The sequence below is a fragment of the Topomyia yanbarensis genome, chromosome 2 (assembly GCF_030247195.1).
Source record: "Topomyia yanbarensis strain Yona2022 chromosome 2, ASM3024719v1, whole genome shotgun sequence".
NCBI classification, from domain to species: Eukaryota; Metazoa; Arthropoda; class Insecta; order Diptera; family Culicidae; genus Topomyia; species Topomyia yanbarensis.
Window position 1 is genome coordinate 388,209,327 of NC_080671.1, and position 25,148 is coordinate 388,234,474.

Consider the following 25,148-nt stretch of genomic DNA (forward strand, 5'->3'; position numbering starts at 1 on the left):
TGTGTTGAGGTTTTAATATGGGTCGGATTAGTATGAATTCCTACTTACCACTTCCTAAGCAACTCTTTTTAGATAATCAGCAGTTATACATGATGAAGTCAGTGTGCAATCCGCTAAAATCATCGTCACAACGCAACGCAATATAAAAAAATATGAAATCTAGCCAAGCACAGTCGCCATATTGGCACGGTGTCTTTTTTTAACAACTTTATGCAAAAAAATTCAGCATCTCTGAAACTTCAGGATATGAAAGAATGGGCTTTCCCCTTTCATTTGAAACCAAAATCAAAATGATCCGTCGGGGGGTCTAGAGCAACTTTTTTTTTTAAGTTTTTTTTCGTGAAAACAATGATTTTACAATGGAACTAGTTCATATTTCTGCCCCTAGATGAAGCTTTAGACATTCGAACAACACCAAAAATAAGAATCTGATAGATTATTTAATTGTCTATAACTTTGTTATCAACTAAAAACCTATTTTAAATTATCCCGAAAAGTAGCTTAATATTTTAACGAATTTTAAGTCTAAGTTAGTTTCACAGAAGACCTAGTGGTTTGTCAATTCACAAGCACTTTTTTATTTGCCAAATAGTTGTGTTTAGTTCAATAGTGAATTCAGCGGAATTTGAGAGCTTGGAAAGTCTCATCTTTTAGCTGAAAATTATAATTCCCTGATACAGGGCACCATTCATATTTTTGGGATGAGAAGTTTTAGATAAGTGTTGACTAAACTAGTATGATATTAATATTCTTTTTCATGATGGTAAGTGATTCCTCCCGCAGTAACAGCTTTTTCAATTATGTATGCCTTCTTTTTCATTTTTTCGATTGTTCTCAGGGAAGACTGATAACTATTCTTAAATGAATCTCCTACTCTGTTAGCATTTTCGTATAAAATTGACTTGTCCTGAACTTCAACCTTTATATTTGAACAAACTCAATGAAACTTTTAACGCACCATTGCAATATTTCGCGGATTTCATTGCAACGTTTGGTTAGAAAACGCTGATTATCCGTTTTCAAAATTTACTCAATGTGACAAACAGTGAACAAAAAACTTTGAGTTTTGGGATCAAGATAATTTTTTTGGGATATATTCGAGGACTTCTATGTATATAAGGTTATTGTTGTACTCAAATCATATTTTGTTTTCAAAAGTAATACATATCGCATAATCTAGGATCAATTTAGTAACGATATCTCGCATAATTGATAGGAAATGGCCGTAAAATCCAACTGCCACAATATGCTTTGCGGAGAAAATTTGAATAAATCGTTTCACGCTAATCACTAATTTGGACAGTTACTGTTATGGTTTGCGTTAAATTAGAAACGATGTGTCCCAACATTTCGTCTTGAACGGAATTATAATAGCTGACTTAAGCGATCATAACCTAAATTATACGACGTATGGCCCTTTCTAAAACACAAATGTAAGCAAACCCAAGCAATACCTTCCGATGAATGGTAGTCCCTTCGAACCTATCGGGAAAGATTACAAACCAAAAGCACAAATAGTTTTCTGACTCTGTCAAACATCCTTATTTTCAGAAGTTCAATTAGAATTGTCAACGTAATGAATCCCGTCTAATATTTTCATGCCACTAAACCGAATTAATTTTTGGTAATGTAATAAGTGCGAGAAAACATATTTCCAAACCACTAAGCCTCGTGTGAAACTATCTTAGAAATAACTTTGTTAAAATCTTAAACAGCTTTTCCGGATGATTTCAGATCAATTTTTAGTGGTCAACAAACTTGTAGACAATTAAATTTTTTATCAAATTCTCACTTTTAGTGTTGTTCGAATGTATAAAGCACCATCTAGGGACAGAAATATGAACTATCTCCAGTAGTAAAACCTATATTGTTACGAAAAAAAACTTAAAAAAAGTTGCTCTGGACCCCCCGACGGATTATTTTGATCTTAGTTTCAAATGAAAGGGGAAAGTCCATTCTTTCATATTCCGAAGTTTCAGAGATTCTGAATTTTTTTGCATTAAATTGTTCTAATAAATACACCGTGTTGGATCCGCTATTTTGAATTTTCCTTTTTCAAAGTCAGAATCAGAATCAACGACCTCGAAAACATATATAAAGCTAAAAATAACAGTATTAACAATGAAAAAAAATTCACGTCGCAAAGGGTAAAGCATTTAACAGTAGCTATCGACCGATTTTTTGCTTTGTAACGTAGATAAAGTGACACACGGGTAGGAAATTTGTTTGGCTTTTTGGTTACAGCAGATCGCTTTGGCTTCTGTTCTGAAAGAGAGGAAAAGATAGACTGAAGAAATATTTGGTTTGGCAGGTCATCTGCAACAGTGGATGAACTAGTAATAACATCTTACCAATAGGAAGGTACCCTAGAATATATACAGTCGTAATTCGCTGGTTGGACACTCTTTAATTGGACCGCTTTTTAGTTGAACCTCCGCTAGTTGGACCATTGTCCAACTAAAAAGCATCTGAACGCCAAAATCTCATATCAAATTTACTTTGACAATATCTCAATATCTAGGAACACACCCAAGCTAGATTTCTTGAGCAAGAAGGCCTTTTCAATGTTGTAAACAACATCATAAAATAGTGGACTGAGACGAGACATGCAGATAGCAAAAAATCGAACGTCAAATGCAGCCAGGGAGTACTGTCATTGCAGCCAGTCCATTTAAACTATGTGGGGCAAAAAGAAAGGCTATGTGAGACGAACGATAAAATGAACAGAAAAAAAAGAGAAAAAAAAACATCTATCGGCAAGTCCCGTCCAAGATCGTGGACGTCATTAGCCTTATTTGCAAAAAATGCATGCACGAGGCATATCACGCGAATTAGTCATGTCTGTCTTGTTGTAAACAACGAAGGCAATGTTAAGTTTAACTTCCGATATAGAAGTTTCCATAGCACATACTATGGAAACTTTATCTTATAGTTTAAGTTGAGATAGATTCATTGTAGCTGTGCGTTTATGCAGGAGATTGATTTGTGCTATCCTAACCATTGCATTGTTGATTAGCAAACTGTACATTTCATTTCCAACCTATATTGCACAACAACTAGAGGACGCCTAGCATGTTGGTTTGTGAACGCATATAACGAGGCCTGTCATGGGAGCAGGAACGCAGTAGTTCAAATCTTGGCCGAATACCACAGGACCTGTATGCAGGTTTCATTTGTACACATCGAAATTTGATGATTGAAATCCAGAAAAAACTGCACTGAACTACCATCAGCCGAATGTCTCAGCGAACCACCGACCAACGAAAGTCCGGTGAAACTTTGCCGATCCTCGGCGAAGAGATCGGAGTGTAGAGTGAACGGTTCTCTGCATCATTGCCTTATCGTAATGTAGGAAGGACTTCACAATTGAAAATATTTTGAACCTTTTCAACGATTTAACCATAGCACGGGTCGCATGACACTATGGAATTGGGTTTACCTGTTTTATGAGTTTTTACTATCGGAACAGGCAGTCCGTAGTTAAAATTCTTAGCCGGTTGAAATAACAGAATGTCGGACAACTTGCAATACGTGATCGTATAGCAATGCATAATATGGGCTTATAAGACGCATGCTTATAAAACAAGTACAAATGTACCTACTCTTCAGTCTTTGAATAAAAATAGGTGCTTGAAGCAGTTGTGAAAAAGAAAATATCAAAATTTATTTATTCTTATTCAATTAAGGCACATGTACATATATAATATCCTAACTGCATAAGCAAATATACGCTAAAATAGATATTCTATGCTGCTTTATTCTTGTAGTAACGTAAAATTTTATGATTATGGAAGCAGAAGAACTGAGCCGCATGAGTATTGTTGTGATCCTTGGATAACAATTTTGCTGATCATTTACCCAAATATTAAACAGACCATCCTTAATAACGTGGGGCACATTAAAGAAATTTCATATGCGTGTTTAAAGTAGTCTTCAAACATTTGGTCCTGTAGCTTGCCTGTTAATCCGGACAATTATTACGATTTCTGAAACAGACATGTACCCTTCATGCCAAAATCGGACCTTGCTGATTGAGCAGTTCCGGCGGTGGATTGTCGATAATAAACTTCAAGTTGTGCTCCGGCCACTCGTACGTTAGCGGAATTTTCAAATTGTCCGAGCTTTTCGTCAGATCACTGAACGTGTCCAACATTTTGCCGATTAATGAGTTCGGTATTAGAATTTGAACCCAGTAGCCTAGCACTCCATAGGGAGTCTCTTTGTTCACAATAGCCCCGGTGACAGATTCGGCCACAAACGTTACGGCCATATTTTGTGCCTTGAAGGTAAAGTGACGCCCGTGGCGTATTCGATCTTTGATAGCAAGCACGAGAAATTTCGCAGCATATGGTGCCAACGTCAATTCTATTCCATTGAGTGGAGAAACTCGAGACGGAACCTGCGAATAATGGAACGGGTTAACCATGTCTGAAGATCCGGAATGTTCCAGGCCATCGTTGAACTCTTTCTTAATTTCAATGTTGCATGAGGAAATGCTTCTGGTAATTTCTTCTTCAGGATCAACGATTTCTTTTTTGATGGTGGTCATTTTGGGCAGCTCTTTAAATGTAAAATCGGCATTTACACCGGCTAAATCGGATCCTTCTCTTTCCAAGTCAATTTCCAACTGTCGAAGTGTATCGGGAAACAGTTCGAACACGCTTTTCGATCGAGCCATATTGGTGATCATCCATGCTCCTCCAGTGGTAAGATCTTTTTGGAGAAGGTTTAAAATACCTGTCCCATTCCAGCGGGAAGCTTGCTCCAGTTCCTCACTGGTCACACCAACGATTTGCAGAAAGTCAACCCAGCCGAAAGGTGTTTCTGTTCGAGACATCTGAGGGTCTTCTGCAATCAACATGTGCTGAATGTTGGATGTTTTACCATCGAGCGACCTACGCCAGGGAATGTTATCTCCAGAGCAGAGTCTATTACCAGATTGGAATACATACTTCGCCAAAGCTTGTAGGAGATTTGCGGGCCAGGTTGGAGGTCTTTCGTCGGCACTATCAGATGATTTCACAAGTCTGAAGGTAAGCTCGAAACCCATTCCAGAGCGAGGTTCCAGTCCTCCGATTGTATCGGGTAAATGCACTCTGCCGTCGCCGTGAAGATCCGAAAGACCAAAGCTTATGTAGTGCCAGTGCGGTGGAATGTTCTGATCAGGATTGCCCGGATTGTGATACATACTTATGTAATCCAAAGGGTCCTGGCCGCCGAGCCTGAAAAAAAGTTCTTAGTTATGAATATGTTCCCCCGATAGACTATAAAGAATTCGAACCAGTATTTAAGCACGGTTGTAACCTGGAGCGGATTTGTTTGATCGGGATAGATTTTCAAGCACTGTTCTATTAGCTTCTGCAGTCCCCGTGGAACCATCCGCCGCTTCAGTGGATCTTCATTTTCGTTGACTGCTGATGCCATGGTTGGTGTGTTTTAACAGAAATTATTTTAAGTTATGATTATTGATAAATAATTTGAAAGCAAGAAAATGGCTGGATTCAAAAAAATGGAGAAACAAACAGCGATAAACAGATGTAAACAACGAAGCAATTTAGCAAAACTGATTATATGTCAATCGTAACGCTTGAAAGAGAAGTGAAAACGAACGACCGCTTTCAGTGGCGTAGGTACCTAATTTTCGAATAGGGGAAAAGTGGGAGTGATTATTTCTTGACACACATATGATTACGGCGTATAAGCCAACCTCATACAAAATTTGACAGTTGTGAAATTTCCCAATCGACCGACCAAATCGGGTGCTTCGAGGTTGACCGATTAGTTAACCGACTAAGTTGGGTTATCAAAAGCCGTGATTGGCTAGTAAAGAAATTTTGAATCAATATGAATTTTGGCGATTGGCTTATACGCCGCAATCACCAGCTTTCTATGCATGAATACAGTATGAAGCAAATTGTGTAGAATTTTGAATTTAAAAAACGGTAAAACTGTGGTTAACATTATAGCGCTATCTTATCAGTATAGTCTAATCCACGATGACGTCATCAGTTTTAACTTTGACAGTAGCTGCGGGTGGAACTGTGTTCGATGTTTTTCTTCTTGTGTTGTGTTTATTTTTATTTGAAAATTGACAATCACTGCTTTTGTTTACCAAACTGTATTTGGATAGTTGTGATTTTTATTTAAAATGACTCATGACTGTGTAGTAGGTAACTGTAAGTCGACTGAAAAGACGTTGGAAGTTCGTTTGTGTTAATTCCTGCTGTAGGTAAAGCAGCGGAACTGTGATACACATCGATTGGGTACTCTCACATAAGTTGTTTAGATTCTGAGAGCAACGATGTCCCTGAAAACATGAAAATGTACAATCTTTTTGTAGAAGATTGTAGCGATAGAAAAAAGCGGATTTCATGATAATGCCAGCTCTAAGAGCAGTACACATTATTATTCTGATAGGGGCTTTTTCGAAGATCTGAAAAAATCATCGAACTAGAAAAAAGGTACATCGTGATGCATGAAAATCGCAACTCTCCACCAAATTATCAAAAAATTAGTTCAGACAGATTCCCGATGCGGTCGACTGCATCCGGGCGCTTTTCTTCTTCATGTAAATAGTTGTACCTGTATGAAAATTTCTAGTATATCCTTACAGTGGAAATATGAAAAGTAACTGATTTGGTGCCGATTTCTTCACCCACACTGAACTTTTAAAAATAATGCGTGGGTAAAGAAATCGGACCTTAGTTTATTTAGTCACTATTTTTGAGTAATTATTCTCAGGCAAGAATCTGAGTATGTTTAACAAGATTTGTTTTCATTTCAGATGAAACACCAAATGTAGAGAATTCAAAAACGGATCATTCCGAGTCCATTCCGATGAAAATCGCGAGTGTCGATTGTTAAAACCACGATATCGTTTGCAATTGGCACGGTTGCAACAACGTGTTGACTTTCTAGAAACGATGCTACGATAATTAAAACGACGGTTTATTGGCTGAAAAATGACTGTCATTAGCAAATATTCAACGTATTTACAATTTTGTAGAAAGTAGCCAAACCTTACTGTGTAATGACAAAGAATGAAGTCTTCGTAATGATATTGCAAAATCTTCTAAGTAACGTTTCATTTGATGAATATTACTCATTGTGCGCTACAACAATTTCGAAGCATTTTTACCGAACAGTATTCGCAATGTACGAGTGCTTAAAGTATGCAATCGAAATTGTATCAAAAGATACAATCGATAAGCATACGCCGCGATCGTTCAAATAACAGTATGGGGATAGAAAGATATTTATTATTGGCAGTTTAGAGATTAGTACAGAGAGACGGTCGAATCCTAAAGCTAAAGATCATCAAAGCGCTTACAAACTTATGCAAACTACAAAAATTTCTAATCGGCCCGGCAGCAAATGGAACGCTTGTGTTCATCTGTTGCTTATACGGGACGATGCTCTGATCAGTTCATAATCAAAAAAGTCCGAATTTCTCGATATTCTCGAATGCTAGTTCTTGCTGACAAAGGATTTGATATCCCCAATATAATCACATCTAAAGAAACTACTTCCTTAGTAAAGGGACTAAATGAAATTCGTTAAATATTGATAGAGGTAAACGAATCACGTCGCTTAGAGTTCACGTGAATAATTGGTGTTCTGAAATTCAAATTTACTTCTCTTAAAGGAACAATTCAAGTTGACTCTTGGAGATGGAATTAATGCCGTTGATTTGATTGTATATTTGGCTTGTATTTTAGTTATTTCTTTTTTCCTTGAACATTACCATCGCAATAAAGCGTTGAAGATTTCTAATGGGATTTTTGATTGATGTGCAACGGTGTAGTGGAGTGCACTGTGCAAAAATGGTGCAAAACCAGTGCACTCCATTACACCAGTGTCAATCAATCGAAAATCCCATAAGTGTAGCAAATACGTTTCGATAACAACCCAGTAAAGTTTAGCCGGAATCCTACCTGTTTCTAACTCGCACTCCGACTCCAGTGTCCCTGGTGCCGGAATACTATTTAGAAACAGGTTCATTTTTCGGTATAAATTACTGGGAAATACTATGAAGCTCCAGATCAAACCATTCGGAATTTGATTCAGAATCCAAAATGGATTCAGTATGGCATCGAGCTCAAATGTAACAATAAACTCCGAAACTGGGATAAATCCTCAAGAAAATACATGAAATGTTTATTGGTAGGGCAATTCAGAGGTTCTTTTTTCACTATCCAGAAAACCTTGACTTACTGGACACAACTTTCCGGAGACACTATCTTCCAAAATGTTCATTCTCGCGTCAAGTCAAACCATTTTACTAGTAAGGTTTAGATTGTTGCAATGTAGCTAAGAACCATACAGGACTCATTCATGATTCCGATCACCGGGTGCCATTGAACTTTGAACCCATTGAACGATAAGTGACATTTATAACTAATTTTTTTCAAATCCGTCTGTCCGTCGACTGTGCATGCAAATTTGCCGAGCAGATTATGGCATTCAAATGGGAGCAAGCAACACCATGGCAGTGTGAGGTCGGGACATTTTCTCGTTCATCCGCATTGAATAGATCGCTTGAACAAAGAATTTTCGAATGTTTTCTAAAACTATAGAACTAGCAAGTGAAACTATTTTATTGGTTAAACTTACTTTTCCCACAACCATCTATTTTACTCTACTATCATGTCTTCGACTGTATGTACAAACCAGTTTAATTTTTATTGTAGCGATCCAAACTACGTTTTTTTTATTATATTGCCAGTATACGACGAAAGTTCAAAAAGTCAACAACAAGTTAGTCGTCACGGATGCTGATAGCTCGCATAGTCGAAATACAACATAGTATGGATCAATGTTTCTAATAACTTTTATTTTATTGATGTACCATGATGTATCAATCGATAAATAAACTTCTGGTTAGCTATTGTTAGATTTTACACATCGGAGGATAAAGAGGTACCAAGAACCGTAATATTAATTTCACCCACAAATAACAAAATGCTCTAAATAAAAACTCTAACCAAAGCTACTCTTCGTTGACCTGATATTCAGTGCAAACTAGCAGATTGTCGCATTTAATAAGATTTCAAAATTTTATTAAATTACGAAAAATTACTACAAATCGTATTAGCCAAATGTAAACAATCGAACAAAACGTTGGTCGCAGTGTAAAATGTACCCCAAGCAAAAACAACAGCTGTCATTCCACCCGCAGCAAACGTCAAAACGGCCGGGAAGTTGAAATCGTGGATTGGACTATATCCCAAACCTGGGACGGGGCTTGCCGATAAGCGGACCCTACACGAGCAGAAATATTGACAATATACCAATTATTGATCAATATATTGATGGATTCAAATGGGATTGACAGATTGAAGCAGTGTTGTCAATATTTTTATTGACAATATTCTTGTCTCGTGTAGGGTCCGCTATAGATGTTTTCTTTTTCTTTTTTTCTGTTCATGCTATCGTTCGTCTCACATAGCATCTCTTTTTGCCTCACATAGTTTAAATGGACTGGCTGCATATGACAGTACCCCCTGACTGTATTTGACGTTCGATTTTTTGCTATTAGCATGTCTCGTCTCAGTCCCAAACTAACGGTATGACCATGTCGACCATTATTTTCAAACTGATAAGCTACCAAATACTAATAAATTCTATCTAGCGGCATTATTTGATCTACATCTGAATTTATTTATACACAGCACAAACGCTCGAAATAAACGTCTGTTATCTGTGTTAGAAGGCAATCTTGATGGCGTTTTTCTTGATTCTAATATTTCTAATATGTATACACTTTGTGAATAGTAACCAATTATAAGCGCTGCTGTAATTACTACATGTTAAATTTCCATGGAGTTTTTCAATTAGAGTTTTTCAATTAGAAGTCCTACATCAACCTCCAAATTTATGCGTGACAGTTTCTTTCTGCTCTGTCCATACTTATGAACAAGACCTACATAACCCTGTCTGTTTTTTACATCATTTTTTACATTTTTTGCATACATAATTGTGGAAATATTTTTGAGTGCGTTTTCTTCAAAAATACGTTTTTCCGTAAAGTGCTGTAGATTGATGTCACGATTTATATTGCTTCTGCAGATATGTGAAATAGTAGGGAAATTTACATTTTAATTGCAAAAGAAACTCTATTTGTAATTTGCGCACTTCTTCCGACGTGATTCCATTGTTTAATGCGAGACAATGCGATTGTCGCTGGTTGGATTTTCCAGTTTTCAACTGCAACCAGAATACTCGTTTGAATTGAATGCTAACTAATATCAAAACCGCATCCGCATCGCAACCAGCACAATCTTTACTATCACATATCCCTCTCTTCGTACTACTTCTCTGTATACCAAGGACCGTTACGCGCAGGAACCGGCAGAATAACTACCCTGCCCGTCTCTGTTACATAAGAAACAGAGTGGAGAAAATTTTCTGATCACTCCGTACGGTCGTCAAAATGTTATCCTCGCTAAGAAATGTGCTAAAAGTCGGTCCCCAGGCCCAGGATTTTGCTGGCCAGTTTATCCGGAGCTATGCAGCCAAAGCAGCCACCAATGCCGCTGCCGGAGCGCAAGGTAAAGTAGTCGCGGTAATTGGTGCCGTCGTGGATGTGCAATTCGATGATAACCTACCACCGATCCTGAATGCGCTGGAAGTACAGGGACGTACCGCCCGGCTGGTGCTTGAGGTGGCTCAACATCTCGGCGAGAATACCGTCCGCACGATTGCTATGGATGGTACGGAGGGTTTGGTGCGTGGACAGCGTGTGTTGGATACCGGATCACCAATCCGTATCCCGGTGGGAGCGGAGACCCTAGGTCGAATCATCAACGTTATTGGTGAGCCCATCGACGAGCGTGGTCCCATTGACACTAACCTGTCCGCTCCGATTCACGCTGAAGCTCCAGAGTTCATTGAGATGAGTGTCGAGCAGGAAATTCTGGTAACCGGAATTAAGGTTGTCGATCTACTGGCACCGTACGCCAAGGGTGGAAAGATTGGTCTGTTTGGTGGTGCTGGTGTCGGCAAAACTGTACTGATCATGGAACTGATCAACAACGTCGCCAAGGCTCATGGTGGTTACTCAGTGTTTGCTGGAGTCGGCGAACGTACTCGTGAAGGAAACGATCTGTACAATGAAATGATTGAGGGAGGTGTCATTTCGCTGAAAGATAAGACCTCTAAGGTAGCTCTGGTATATGGGCAAATGAATGAGCCTCCCGGTGCCCGTGCTCGTGTTGCGCTGACTGGATTGACCGTTGCTGAATACTTCCGCGACCAAGAGGGACAAGATGTACTGCTCTTTATCGATAACATTTTCCGTTTCACTCAGGCTGGTTCTGAGGTATCTGCTCTTCTGGGTCGTATTCCGTCTGCTGTCGGTTATCAGCCAACGTTGGCTACCGATATGGGTAGCATGCAGGAACGTATTACAACTACTAAGAAAGGTGAATTGCTATAAGCGAACGCAAATCGTAACAATGAAATTCATTCTCTTTTATCTCACCTTACAGGATCCATCACCTCAGTACAAGCCATCTATGTACCGGCCGATGATTTGACCGATCCCGCTCCAGCAACCACTTTTGCTCATTTGGACGCCACCACTGTATTGTCGCGTGCCATTGCCGAACTGGGAATTTATCCCGCTGTAGATCCGCTCGATTCTACTTCCCGTATTATGGATCCCAACATTATCGGTGCCGAGCACTATAACATTGCTCGTGGCGTACAGAAAATTCTGCAGGATTACAAATCACTTCAAGATATCATCGCCATCCTGGGTATGGACGAGTTGTCCGAGGAGGATAAGCTGACAGTTGCTCGCGCTCGCAAGATCCAACGTTTTCTGTCCCAGCCCTTCCAGGTGGCTGAAGTATTCACGGGTCATGCCGGAAAGTTGGTCCCACTGGAGGAGACCATTAAGGGATTTACGAAGATTCTGAACGGCGAATTGGACCATCTGCCGGAAGTCGCCTTCTATATGGTTGGTCCGATCGAAGAAGTCGTCGAGAAGGCCGAACGTTTGGCCAAGGAAGCGGCTTAAGGTAGTGTGTGAAATGAAAGTAAATAATAATCGTATGAACAGTATAATATAATCTGAAAAATTAAATAAAAACTGAAAAATAACCAACAAAAGAAACAACCTGTTTTTTTCTGAATTCCACAGGTCTACGTGGAGGTAGACTTTATGCAGATTGTTTGTCCTTCTCGTAGTACTATTCAATAAAAGTAAAGTGAGGTTCGTGGTTTAAACACTAATCGATTCAGCTGGATGTATTTATGTAGACACTTCGAAACTGCCAATCGTCTCTTTATCGAATTAAATTATTCAGATTATCTAATTGACTTAGGAATGTGGGAACTTGTTCATGATAAATAAAGATTTTGTGCATATTTAGTATTAACATTTCAGTCTAGAAAATACTAAATATCGACAATAAAATGTCATTTTTTTTTCTTAAAGTAGGGTTCAAAATGCAATTGCTACTTTAACAATACTGCCGCTACACGCATAACTGCCCCATGTGCTATGGCATTATCTATATACTTGAGACAATTATGTGTATTATAGGTGCTAAACCATTTTTACCCAAATAATTTTTCATGCGCAGCTCAAATTGAGTTTTCCAGTTAAAAAAATTAAGCGGTCATTGTTATTTGTTATTTACTAGTGTGCTGTCGGGCTGTCTCAACAACCTATTTCTGTAACATACGTGCATTAACTGTACACCTACCGTCTCACCGTTGCACCTGATGGTATGTGCAGTGCTTTATAACCACACCTATGACCTCGCATCCGGCTTCCTGTGAGCATTATGGCGCCTCAGAGGTTGTCCTTGCATGTTGCTCAGGGATACATTGCTCCTATAGAAATCCATACATACAGGCATACAAGGCGCAGAAGGGACTGGAGGACAGAAGTGCAGGGGCTTAACTACCCCCTCCTTTCCCGGACCTACTGCGAGTTGGGGAGTCTCCCTAGGAGATGGTGGGGCAAGGCTATGTTGGGCTCTGCTAAACCTCTAGAAAAAGCCATATAAATCGGCAAGCAGCTCCGTCGAAGCGAGTCAGTGCCGCTTCCGCTAAGGTTTTATCCAAGACTTTGGCACTCTCATCCAACAGGAGTGCCAACCGATACATTAGGATCGATACCAGTAATATCTTAATTACGGCATACTGGCGGCAGATCACGGATGTGGGAAAAGAAGAGTAGGCTTTGACAAAAGGTCTGTTAGTGGTTTGCAGTTATACCAGTCATTCGGATCTTAATCGATGCCTTTTTCGTCAACTTCATCCCAGTCATTTTTATTATCCATTTAGTTGAATATTATATAAATCACTCCAAACCCACATCTCGTTCCTTACTAACCAATTCTAACATCCGTAATAACTATGGACATTGCGTGGGTTCCCCGCACCTTCTTAAGTAGGTATTCAACTAACATATCCTTCCCTTTGGCGATCGTAAGGACATGGCAAGGAGTGCAGTGAATTATACTGCCGTGATACGCATAACAGTCCCACCGGAAGAGGAAATGGGACTGTTATGCGGATCACGGCAGTATACTATTGTATAAAAAGATTTCACTGTATCAGCCCCCATGATGAGTGCCGTCGTTTTTGCTATGCTATGCTATGCTACTGGCGGTAGATCACGGATGTGAATAAGGATTTCGTCGAAAGTTATCTACGGCCCGCAAGCCACGCCATTCCACTGCCCTAGTAAGGATGGGTGAAACCTCCACGAAACGGCGAGGGACCTAATGGTGCTGGGTGCCCCCGTCTCAATAAAACTTTGATAACCTCAGTTGAACGCTCCTGACTAGCACTAGGGCTCTGCACGCGGTACCGTATGAACGACCGCGTCAAGCTCACTGCTCGCAAAGGTAACCATGGAATCACATTGAGGCGGCTACTTATTACGGGCATAGATAGCGTCTTGGAGTTGGCACCCAAAAAGAATGGAAGAAGACAAAAACAACAAAAATAAAAAAATAAATTCTTACGGAGCAAGTGTGGTGAAGCCGTTCGCCAAAGGTGGGCTAGCGAGGTCGCCGACCCAGCAAAACCAACAAGTGCAACCGAAACAGCAGCAGCAGCAGCGAGAGTAACCCGATCAGAAAGAAATAACAAAATTATTACAGACTGAGTTACTTTGTTATGATAACAAGTTGTGTTATAACTTTGGTCTCGTTAGTTGGTAAAATAACAGAAAACATAACAGAAATTCTTCTAGTATATATCAAAAATATGACAACCTGTGATAGGCTTCTATCAGAATTATAACAAATTTTGTTCGGCTCCCCCACTGCCAATATAGCTTTTATAACCTATTGTATAGTATCAACGAATTTAGCGTGCAGGTCTAAAAATAGAATATAGAATAGAAAAATATAGCATACATTAAGGCGTTTTCGTTTGGCAGCAAAAAGCTTTATGTAGCAAAAGCTTTTTATAGTTTGGTCAAATGATTGCATACATGCTGGCTGATTGTTATTACGAATATATGACACGCTGATGGTTATTTGTGGATTATGGCGATTTGAACCTGGGTATTCTGAGTTTTATGTGGATGTTTCCTGCATGAACCAACGATGTTGCTTTCGTCTGATGTTTAATGTTAGCATAATATTCCTCAAATCCGTCAAGGGCAAAACGATTATAGATGCATCTTGTTTCCAGAACGCACCCATTGAACTTTGCCAAATCGTAAGGAATGTTTGTTTTCCTTGTGTCATACGCTTTGTTTTCATGCAGTTTTACTCACTACTACAGCTGCCTATATTACGATGGACTGGATAGCTTTATAGTATCTTTGCAGATTAGGAAAGTGGGGCTATTTTTAGATTCTGAATAGTGCACTTCGACGCTTCTCTTGTACGTTAACATGTTTTACACGATTTCTTGTAATAATGTCGATGCGATATGGTAACATTGAGCGGATAATTTACCTACATTTATTTACGGAGAATACGACAAATGTTACTTATGATTCCGAATAGATTCAAAGAAACAAATACCAAAGTTTTGAGGCTTGCATATTGAGATTTCAAGTAAAGTCGTTTTCGGGGTTTTGTTATCGGCATTTTTAATATGGAAAGCAAACCAGTACAACAGGGCAGGAAAATTTCGAAAAATGAATTGATTGCTGTTCGAAGCTTCACGAAGCACCTTCTCAAGCATACCACATGCAATCGATGAGTTTGACACAATCGCTGCGAACATTTAGGGGTAAAATTTATCTCTGCTCGGACGAAGCGAGCTTCGCATCTAGTTCGCTTTTTACAATGTTCGAAAAAGTTCACATTAACCTTAGAAGCACACATCGTCGAACACGAGGTAAGCTCTTGGCTCGTGGTTTTTGCGTTTTTGGAACATTTCCACAGAGTTTCGAAGCGATATTCGGTGAACACATATAAAGCGAATGCCTCGTTTATTTGAGAATCGCGAACATCGAAGTTTTATATCGCTTCAAGCATCAGCATCATGAGGCCACCGCGAACATGTTCGCTACGTGACTATCTGTCTTAAAATCATAAACTGTAAATCTTATTTTGAGTATAAATAAAATGGATTTTTTTTAAGATTATAATTTGGGATTTAGGGATTAGGTGCGTCGCATACCTTACCAATTTATGAGCCACGAGTTTGAATGAGCGTAGTGGTAGTGAAATTCAAATTCTTTTTTTCGGAATACAATTATGTTTACTAGCTACTTTGATTGCAAACTCGTCTTTTCTTCTTCAATCGGAGTATATTTTCCCTGCCAAGGAGTTTAGGTGAAGATGTAAAAAGTATGTTTAAGGGGGTAAGGGTTTCAGCGTGAAAAATGTTGTTTGGTCAAATGACTCTTTGGATGAAATGGTACATTATAATGTACAAAAGTTTTGATCAATTCGCTTCGCCCAAATTTCTAAAAAAATCGCAAATAGTGTTTTTTAACGCTAAAACCATTACCCCTCTCTTAATAATCTACCTATCTAAAACAAATTCTTCCTAAAAAGAACAATTTTCGGATGGAATCTCACTGCTGACGTCTGAGTTCAGTTAGACGGCGAACTTCAGTTATTTGCATCCACTGAGGGGTAGTTAGGCGTAGTCCATTGGCCTTTGTTTTCAACTTGTTGCGGTTTCTAACGTTCTTGCGCAACATTCCTAAATCGGCTAGTATTAACCTAGTACCTACATACTTGAATCCATTATTATTGTCATTAATTGAATTATAATGTTGCATTCCAGACACCTGTACCAAACCAAGAGGAAAGCTTCCAAATGATTTTTATAATATTGTTTTATAAGTTTATTGGTTGATTACCTAATCACAAGAGACAAAATATTTATTTTCAAACATTTTCGACAGAATCTGTTCACTTAATAAATGAAGTGTCAAACTTATTACATGTTCCACTTTTATGAAATTTATTTCCTGACTCCTGTACATGTGTTTTGTGATAAATAATGAGAAGGATATTCCAACTTGTTTGCATTGTATTTGTTAACTAATTACTGATGGAGAAACGCAAAGAACTTACAAACAATGTTCTAGTGATTTTTTTTTGTTGGAAATCCAAAAACAATTCTGAAAAGGACAAAATTTGGTTTATCTTCTCCATGATGTAATCTTTCCTTATTTGACTTTTACTAATAAAAAATAAAAGAAAGAAATCTTTAGGGCCCCCTGTATTTTTTTTTTTGAATCAGTTATAGCCGAAATGCTTTATGTAAGGGAAAATGAGGAAAATGAGAAGCGAAATAAATAACTCCAAGTAGAATGAAAGTCGTTCTAAACTCGAACTTTTTCGAATACTGTCTTTCCATTATTATTCGCTTTTTGTCGCATTCCATATTTTGATATATTATTTTGAAGACCCATATTTAAGATCAATACAATAGTAATTCTTCAAAAGGGCTAATGAGACTTTTGTAAACAAACTTATTTCGCTCATTTTTCCGCTACAGAGTTGAATTTTATGAAAAATACACATGAATCAACATCTTTGCCCTTGGTAGAATCGATTTCAAATGTTTTCTGTGTTGAAATGATAACAAATTAAGAGAAATCAGCAAAACAAAAGTTTGTTCACAAATCTTTTTAGCCCTATTCAAATGTTGATATGGAATAATAAAATCAATCAAGATCAATTTCGATTTTTTTTTAATTTTGCTGTGGTGTAATCCCTTAAGTGGTTCATTCGTTAGAGTAGTTTATGTTAAAGAGAGTGTACTAAATTAATAGAAACACTTAAATTTAGGAAGTTATGACCCTCGCTCCACAATGCAGTTTGCGACAGAATTGCTCAACTGAAAATTATTAAATGAAATGAATGAAAACAAGCATTAGACTATAGCATTTTGTACGCATGCACTTCAGAGGTCCAAGCGTTACAATTTCTGTTCTAGTTCTCGGATCGCCAACACATTTTTTTCGATTTTTTGGCCCAGTTCTGAAGGGAAATCCAGTTTTTAACTTTTTGCATACATATTGCATTGAATGAAGAACTTAGATAATGTATTCATAAAGTATTAGTAATAATTCAATTGTCCGTTCATTTTAAAAGGCTATTTTCTATAACTTTACAACTGATTTAATTTCACTTTCAAAATTTCTCGAAATATCATGTTCTAAAAGTTCTCAACCGATATAATATTCGAAAACAGTTTTAAAAATGTCTCATCACACTGGTAGATGGATTCAAAGCGTTTTTTTAAATAAGTGCACGAAAAAACATGCGCCCTTCTAAAACATACTTCTGAATCAAAATGGTTTTACTGTTAGTCGAAAACAAGATTTACAAAACGACCAGAACTGCCAAATATGAATCGGGAATGGTCGAGTTTATTGACATTCCCTATTTATTTCTAGGATTCATCATACACATCATGACGTTATTTATTTAACTGATAATCGATTTTTTCCTTTGAATGGATATCGATATCTTTATCCTCAAGAAACTGACATAACTGGTAGGTGACTATAGGAACATGACTAAGATAAGCGACCCACTCAATACGTCGTGTACATTGTGTTTAGCTTCATTTTCTAGCCCTAATTTATTTCATTTGAAAATTTATCCCCGCCCTGTCACGAAATCTTGATTTTATCCCTACTGGTAATATATCAGTGGGGTATCTTAAATAAACTTGTTACATCACTGTCCTGTTAACCCCAGCATCCATAAGCTACACATTGTCACAATTATTTTTCACCTATTCCACCCTTAATACAAGGCCTCTGTCTAGAATATACTTTTTTGCATAACTAGTAGGTAGGTATTTGAATAAAGAAAACTAATGTCGTCCGGCGAACATGTTAGCGATGGCCCTCGCGATGCTAAATTGATATAATCTTTCGGTGTTCGTGATTCTGAAATACTTCGAGGTAATCTTTTTTCTGTGTTCGCGAACATCGTTTCGAAGCTCCGTGTAACTGTTTCAAAAATTTCGATCACACGAACCAAGAGCTTAGCTCGTGTTCATCGAAAACTACGCAAAAGCTTTTACATATCTTTCCGATCATCAATGAAATGAACAAGAAGCTTCATTTGTCCTCGCCGAAGAGCATGCAAAAGTATCGCCCAAATGTCCGCAATTACGATGGTAAGCGATTGTGATGCGAAGCTTGTGAATACGAACCAGTAACGCAAAGCTTCGCGCTTTGAAAGTATTCGAACATAGGTTCGGTTCGAATATTTCCTGCCCTGCAGTACAATTATCTCACATCTAATAAATTCGTAGAAATACATTTTTTTACAATACTTCAATCTATTAATTGCGAATATTATAACAGATAATCATAAAAGTCGAGAAATTGTTTAGGATTCTTCGGTGTGACGAATTTTTGAATATTTCATGTTTTCAAAAATACATTTTCTTTTCTAAATTTTATTTAGTTTTAAGAAGGAAATTATTCAATATTTTTACATTAAAGTTTTTAGCTATTTCAAGCACTATCTAAAACACATGTTTAAATTGTAACGGCAAACAATAATACCAGTACAGTGGGATTCCGTTTTTGGCAACAATTTTTTTCAGTTGCCAAAAATGGAACCTTACTTTAAAAGGTTTTATTTTCAATTTGCGACATCATGAATGTTACAAGAACATTAATTATATAAGAATATGTGAAATGGAATGAAATAATAGAAAAAAAATCTACAAATTTAACTTTATTCGCTATGCCCGCCCCCACAAAATATAGTAAATATGACTTCTATGTTTGGAAATAAAGTCAAAAGTGATATCCATTATTACACCTAAATGATTATTGAGCATTTTTCAAAAGATTTACTATGAACAAAAATAATGTTGCCAAAAACGGAACCCATTTGTTGCCAAAAACGGAACTTTTTTTGTTGCCAAAAACGGAACGTGCCAAAAACGGAATCTTACTGTATATATTCAGAGATTTCTAGGCCATTTTGGAATATTGATAGCTTTATGCAGCATACTCACAAATATTAATCTTTCAACAATTTGAACAGGTCGCATTATTCCTTGTTTTTTAACTTTCTACAAAATGAATCAAGTATCTTGATTATTACGAAAATTTGTTAGTTCGATGTTTTTTAAAACGAACGAAGCACCATCGAATACAACGGAAACATTAGTACATATGCGCATTCAAAGTAATTGATAGTTCATTGTAATTGTCAAACTGTCTTAGGTGGAATGAAAAGATATAACAAACTCAAACATTTTTATGCGGGGGTTTAAATAAAAAAAAATACAATGCTTTGGTAATTCGGAGAACGCACAAAATCAGATACCCACAAACTGGACAAGTTTCGGTTGTTTATGAAAAACCCGCATAAATTGGAGAAATCGGACTGAAGATCCTCGAAGATCCTCAAAATTCATAACGGTTTTGTGGATATCAGTATATATCAAACAGTTTTTTAAGTTCTGAAAATTCGTTTTCGCAATATGCACAATTAATTAAAAGAAAATTATTTATATAATTATTTGACTAAACCATAACAGATAGTTTAAAAATGCTTTTTTATTTGAATCCACGTTTCTTTATTTCATCTGGAGTGCTTGATACTTCCTGCATCTTCTTTAAAATAAGTTTTCTATGAAAATTATAATCTTTAGAATAGCTTGTTCATAACATTACGATTCCAAAACTTTTTAAATAAAGGATAAGCCCCATATTCGAAATTGCGTGTCAGACGTGTTTCCCAGAAAATAAGTAATCTCTTAATCAAAATGAAAACAGGTAAGTTACACACCTTACTTTCAAGTTTTCCGACCACTTGCATCTAAAACTTATCTATTCTTAAATTAGTGGAACTTGGAATATCCATGTGGAAAACGCAAATATAAGGAAATCAATAAAAACTTTTGCTTTAAAAAGTTGAATATATACGCATAAAAAGAGGCTTTTGGCGTATTGGCAAATAGACAGTCATTTGTGTAATATAATAATCATTCACAGTTGATTGATTGATTTGTTTATTGGGGCTTTAACCAACTGGTCATTTTCCTGCTTTACAGTTTACAGTTAGCAATCAATGAGAATTGTGAAAGAATATGTAATATATTATAACATCATCGTTATATGCGTACATTAAAATCATATTAGCAGTTCAATGATATCACCAGCAGATATAATCTTGATATAAGTTTGCTTGCCTTGCTGATTGGGATATCACAAAAATAACACAGTGAGTAATAAATATCAACATGAGATATAAATTTGATAGTTTTCTGTTATGTCGTTCTGATCGGGAACCCAGGGAGGACACATCGAGCGCGAGTGGCAACAAAACAACTGGACGCCAAGGAAAGCTAGGGTTTCAGGTGCGCACGCATTACCCAAGAAGGCCAGGAGTGGGTTACCTAAAGTGACGAAGTTTGCGCAAAAAATCGAAGAACTCTACGAATTCGTGAAAAGCAAGGGCAAGTGCACGGAAAGATCAAGGATCTAGTGATTAGCATCAAATCCGCCGTTGCAGTAACCGAATGCAAACAGGTGGCGTTACCTGAGCGAGCTGAGGAGGAAAAAACTGATATAAAAGGAGGAAAAGAAGAAAAAAGACCTTCGGTTACGCCAGGAGAAGTATAGAGGAGACACACTAGTCGTCAAAGCAAACGACGGCGTGGCGTACGCTGCGATCCTCAAAAGGGTGAGAGAGCATACCAAGTTGAAGGAGCTGGGGAGAACGTTATAAAAAACAGGCGTACTCATGTCCCTTTCGATAACGGTAAGTGGGTGGCGGATAGCGCGGAGATGGCGGCAATCCAAGCGATGGGCGGTTTTCCTGTCCCAGAGGTGGTGGATGGCACACACGAAGGCTTCATGATCGCCAGGATCAACGACGTATTCGTATGTAGCTGTTATGCACCCCCACGGTGGACACCAGAGTTCAACCGGACGCTGGACGCACTAACCGACTCGTTAGATGGACGAACGCCGGTTGTTATAGGAGAAGATTTTAACGCTTGGACAGTGGAGTGTGACAGCAGGCTGACCAGCGCACAGTGGTCCCAAAGAGCAAAAAAGGGGGTTTTTTAGATTGCGTCAAAACGATTGACTTTAGCAATATGGTGTCTTTGAGAAAGTTTCTTGGAGTAGAACTCCCCTTCTTTCTGTCTTATCAGATTAATGATTAATACCCCTAATAGTGAGTTACAAAATTTATTTTTTCCAATAATTCAGATAGACAAATACTTACTTCAGCAAAGTTGTAGAGAAACTTGTTACAAACATTTTACCCGAAGACTTCAACTCTCTATCTTTTAAGGTTTTTGAGATATGGGACATTATTTGTAAAAGGACCCTTAAAAACAGTTTTTTTTATCATAAGTTTTCTTCTAGATTTTTTTCCATTATATAAATGTTCTAGAACATTATTTGGACTATTAAACTGCATTACTTTGCCGAAGACGGAAACTTGCTATCGCTAGTATGTGTGGAGATATTCACGTTTTTTGATTGAAAATAGCTCTTTTTCCAATGCCGATAACTTTTAAACGGGCAAAAACGGGCAAACCACTTTGTAAACAAATTAAAGTGCAAGAAAAGCACAACAAATGCTGGAAAAATCAGATCTCCCCAAGGCGGCCCTCTATGGAAATACTTGAGCTGAAGTTTGTCTCATCCCGTCATCAAATGCAATTGATTACTCGCCGTTTGGTTGCACTTGCGCCATTGTTATGATGTAGGCGCAAGGGAATTGTCAGTTTCCGGTGTCAGGCGTATGCATTGAGTTTTTGAACAACTGTAACTTTTGACCCAAGCAAACAGAAGTTCGGATAATACTTAAAAAGCACACTTTAAAATTCACAAAAAGTTCTTAGCGAACTTTCAAGCTGCTCAAGCTTTAATAGAACTGCTTGACCCGCTATTAGAACATAAAACGTATTGCAAAATTACTTAAAACGAAAAGCTTATGTAGTTCCTTTATATCAACTTTTGGTTGCTTGGGTATTTACTCAAGACGTGCTTATAAAAGTAAGAAAGGATAATTATTACGACTTGAACCCTTTATTTCAGAACTAACAGTAGGGGATGGGTGTAGCGTAGTTGGTAAATGGATTGCCTTGTACGCAGCGCACCTGAGTTCGAGTCCCGACCCCGCACATAGGGTTAGACATTTTTCATAAGAGATTTTTCTAACCAGAAGAGGCGAATGACCTTAAGGTTAAAACATCTATAATCGAAATAAAAAAAACTAACAGTAATATATGGTGATGTATTTAATGCCAGAACAGCTCTAGTATGGACAAACTCTAGTATTTCCATAGAGGGCCGCCTTGGGGAGATCTGATTTTTCCAGCATTTGTTGTGCTTTTCTTCCACTTTAATTTGTTTACAAAGTGGTTTGCCCGTTTAAAAGTTATCGGCATTGGAAAAAGAGCTATTTTCAATCAAAAACGTAAATATCTCCACACATACTAACGATAGCAAGTTTCCGTCTTCGTCAAAGTAATGCAGTTTAATAGTCCAAATAATGTTCTAGAACATTTATATAATGGAAAAAATCTAGAAGAAAACTTATGATGAAAAAACTGTTTTTAAGGGGCCTTTTACAAATAATGTCCCATATCTCAAAAAGCTTAAAAGATAGAGAGTTGAAGTCTTCGGGTAAAATGTTTGTAACGAGTTTCTCTACAACTTTGCTGAAGTAAGTATTTGTCTATCTGAATTATTGGAGAAAATAAATTCCGTAACTCACTATTAGGGGGATTAATTATTAATCTGATAAGACAGAAAGAAGGGGAGTTCTACTCCAAGAAACTTTCTCAAAAACACCATATTGCTAAAGTCAACCGTTTTGACGCAATCTAAAAAAACCCCTTTTTTGCTCTTTGGGACCACTGTGCAGCGCAAGAGATTATAGTCTATTGAAAGTACGGACGAAGCTGGACGTAAGGCTGTGCAACGAAGGCTCCGCTAGTACATTCCGTAAAGACGCCCGGGAATCCACCATCGACGTAACATACTGCAACGCATCAAATGGATCATTTTGAATTGGCGAGTTAGTGGGCAGTACACACAAAGTGACCACCAAGCGATCCACTACACCAGTGATTCACAACCTGGGGTCCGCGGACCCCTAGGGGGTCGCGAAGTCGTTGCTAGGGGTCCGCGAAGAAAAATATATTTTCCGAGTCCATATTAAAATTTCAAATCTTGTTTCCCAACAAATTGAAAATAACATATTGATAGCATACAAAATTGATGTTTATCTGTGGGGGTCCCCAGCAACCCAGTGTGATATCTAAGGGGTCCGTGGTACGAAAAAGGTTGAGAACCGCTGCACCACACCATTGATCGGCGAAATTGTACGGTAACGCCGAGAATAAGGACTGGCGAGCGTAAGTGGAAAATAACGGACTTTTTGTGGAAGCACCACGTGCTGACAGCGTCACTCCAATTCCGAGTGCCGATGAGGTGTCGGAAACAATAGCTAGAGCATGTAATGTAACAATGCCGAGGAAAATGGAGCCGAGGAACTACCGGCATCAGGCGTACTGGTCGAACGAAAGGCTAAGCTTCCTCCGGGCTGCCTGCTTGAAAGCCAGAAGACGAGTTCAGAGAGCAAGATCTCCGGCAGTCAGAGAAGAGTGTTAGGTAACATTCCGGGCGGCCAGGGCCGCTTTTAAACCCGAGATAGTGATAAGCTAGTCCACCTGCTACAAGAAGTTCTGCAGAGAAGTAAACGCTAACCCCTTGCTGCTCATAGTGGCTGAAGGGCTGAAAGCGAAGAAAGCTCCCGGATCGGATGGTATTCCCAACGTGGCACTGAAGACTGCGATCCTGGTGTTTCCGGACATGTTCAGGATAGTCCTTAAGAAATACCTGGACGATTGCTACTTCCCGGATGGAAGATCCAGAAGCTGGTGTTACTGCCAAAACCAGGAAAGCCACCAGGGGATCCAGCATCGTACCGGCCTATATGCCTGCTGGATACTCTTGTTAAACTTCTGGAAGGGGTCATCCTCAACAGGTTGACGATCTATTCTGACAGTGGGAACGGACTATCACAGAGGCAGTTCGGGTTCCGGAAAGGGATATCGTCGGAATTGTCGCAATCCGCACACAGTCATCGCTAGCTCGGAGAAAGCATTAAAGCAAAAGAGAAGGGGTAATCGCTACTGCGCCATGGTTACGATCGACGTGAAGAACGCGTTCAACAGTGCCAGCTGTGGGGCATTCACCGTAGCGCTACACAGAAAGCGGGTTCCAGAACCGAGTGTTGACTTACGAAACGAACATGGGGAAGAGGTCGACTTGGGTCACAGCGGGAGTACCTCGGGGCTCCATACTCTGCCCAACGCTCTGGAATATAATGCACAAAGGAGTATTAACGCTGGAATTGCTCAGGGGAGTTGAAATCGTCGGCTTTGCATGCAAAATGCACGTAATGCAAGGAGATTGGTCCGAGCGGACTCGTTGGCTAAGTGGCAGCAAGAGTGAGAAAATACAGAGAAATGAAGGTCGACCCACCAGCCCGGGTGGTCCGGGCATTAATGCTTCAGGAAGTACCTGCATCGGTTTGGACACGCTTCGTCACCCCTTTGCCCGGAATGTGTGAACTTTCAAGAGACACCGGAACACGTGGTCTTCGAATGCCCTAGGTTCGAAGAAGTCCGAAAGGGTATGTATGGTGTGACAGTGGACAATATCGTCGAAGAGATGTACAACGACGAGCATATCTGGG

At 38.6% G+C, this 25,148-nt stretch overlaps 2 protein-coding genes across 3 annotated transcripts; one reads left to right on the forward strand and one right to left on the reverse strand.

Moving 5' to 3' along the window:
* Nucleotides 1-3,689: 3,689 nt before the first annotated feature.
* Nucleotides 3,690-5,548, reverse strand: LOC131684751 (suppressor of fused homolog). Of its 2 annotated transcripts, XM_058967879.1 has the most exons (3): nucleotides 5,282-5,548; nucleotides 4,953-5,222; nucleotides 3,690-4,895 (listed from the first exon to the last, which is right to left on the reverse strand). In XM_058967879.1, the coding sequence occupies exons 1-3, from the start codon at nucleotides 5,422-5,424 to the stop codon at nucleotides 4,007-4,009; spliced, it is 1,302 nt and encodes a 433-aa protein (XP_058823862.1). In that variant the 5' UTR covers nucleotides 5,425-5,548; the 3' UTR covers nucleotides 3,690-4,006. The 2 variants fall into 2 exon arrangements, with proteins under 2 accessions (XP_058823862.1, XP_058823861.1); XM_058967878.1 differs by having other exon boundaries at nucleotides 3,690-5,222.
* Nucleotides 5,549-10,361: 4,813 nt separating this feature from the next.
* Nucleotides 10,362-12,121, forward strand: LOC131684752 (ATP synthase subunit beta, mitochondrial). Its single transcript, XM_058967880.1, has 2 exons — nucleotides 10,362-11,423; nucleotides 11,490-12,121. Exons 1-2 carry the CDS (start codon nucleotides 10,433-10,435, stop codon nucleotides 12,020-12,022), a joined length of 1,524 nt encoding a protein of 507 aa, XP_058823863.1. The 5' UTR covers nucleotides 10,362-10,432; the 3' UTR covers nucleotides 12,023-12,121.
* The last annotated feature ends 13,027 nt before the right edge of the window (nucleotides 12,122-25,148 follow it).

What these genes read in the sequence shown, in the direction of transcription:
- LOC131684752 (XM_058967880.1), top strand. Translation starts at nt 10,433, where the DNA reads ATGTTATCCTCGCTAAGAAATGTGCTAAAAGTCGGTCCCCAGGCCCAG. An exon ending in TATTACAACTACTAAGAAAG is followed by an intron (nt 11,424 to 11,489) that starts GTGAATTGCTAT and finishes CTCACCTTACAG; the next exon opens with GATCCATCACCTCAGTACAA.
- LOC131684751 (XM_058967878.1), bottom strand. Translation starts at nt 5,424, where the DNA reads ATGGCATCAGCAGTCAACGAAAATGAAGATCCACTGAAGCGGCGGATG. An exon ending in ACAACCGTGCTTAAATACTG is followed by an intron (nt 5,223 to 5,281) that starts GTTCGAATTCTT and finishes ACTTTTTTTCAG; the next exon opens with GCTCGGCGGCCAGGACCCTT.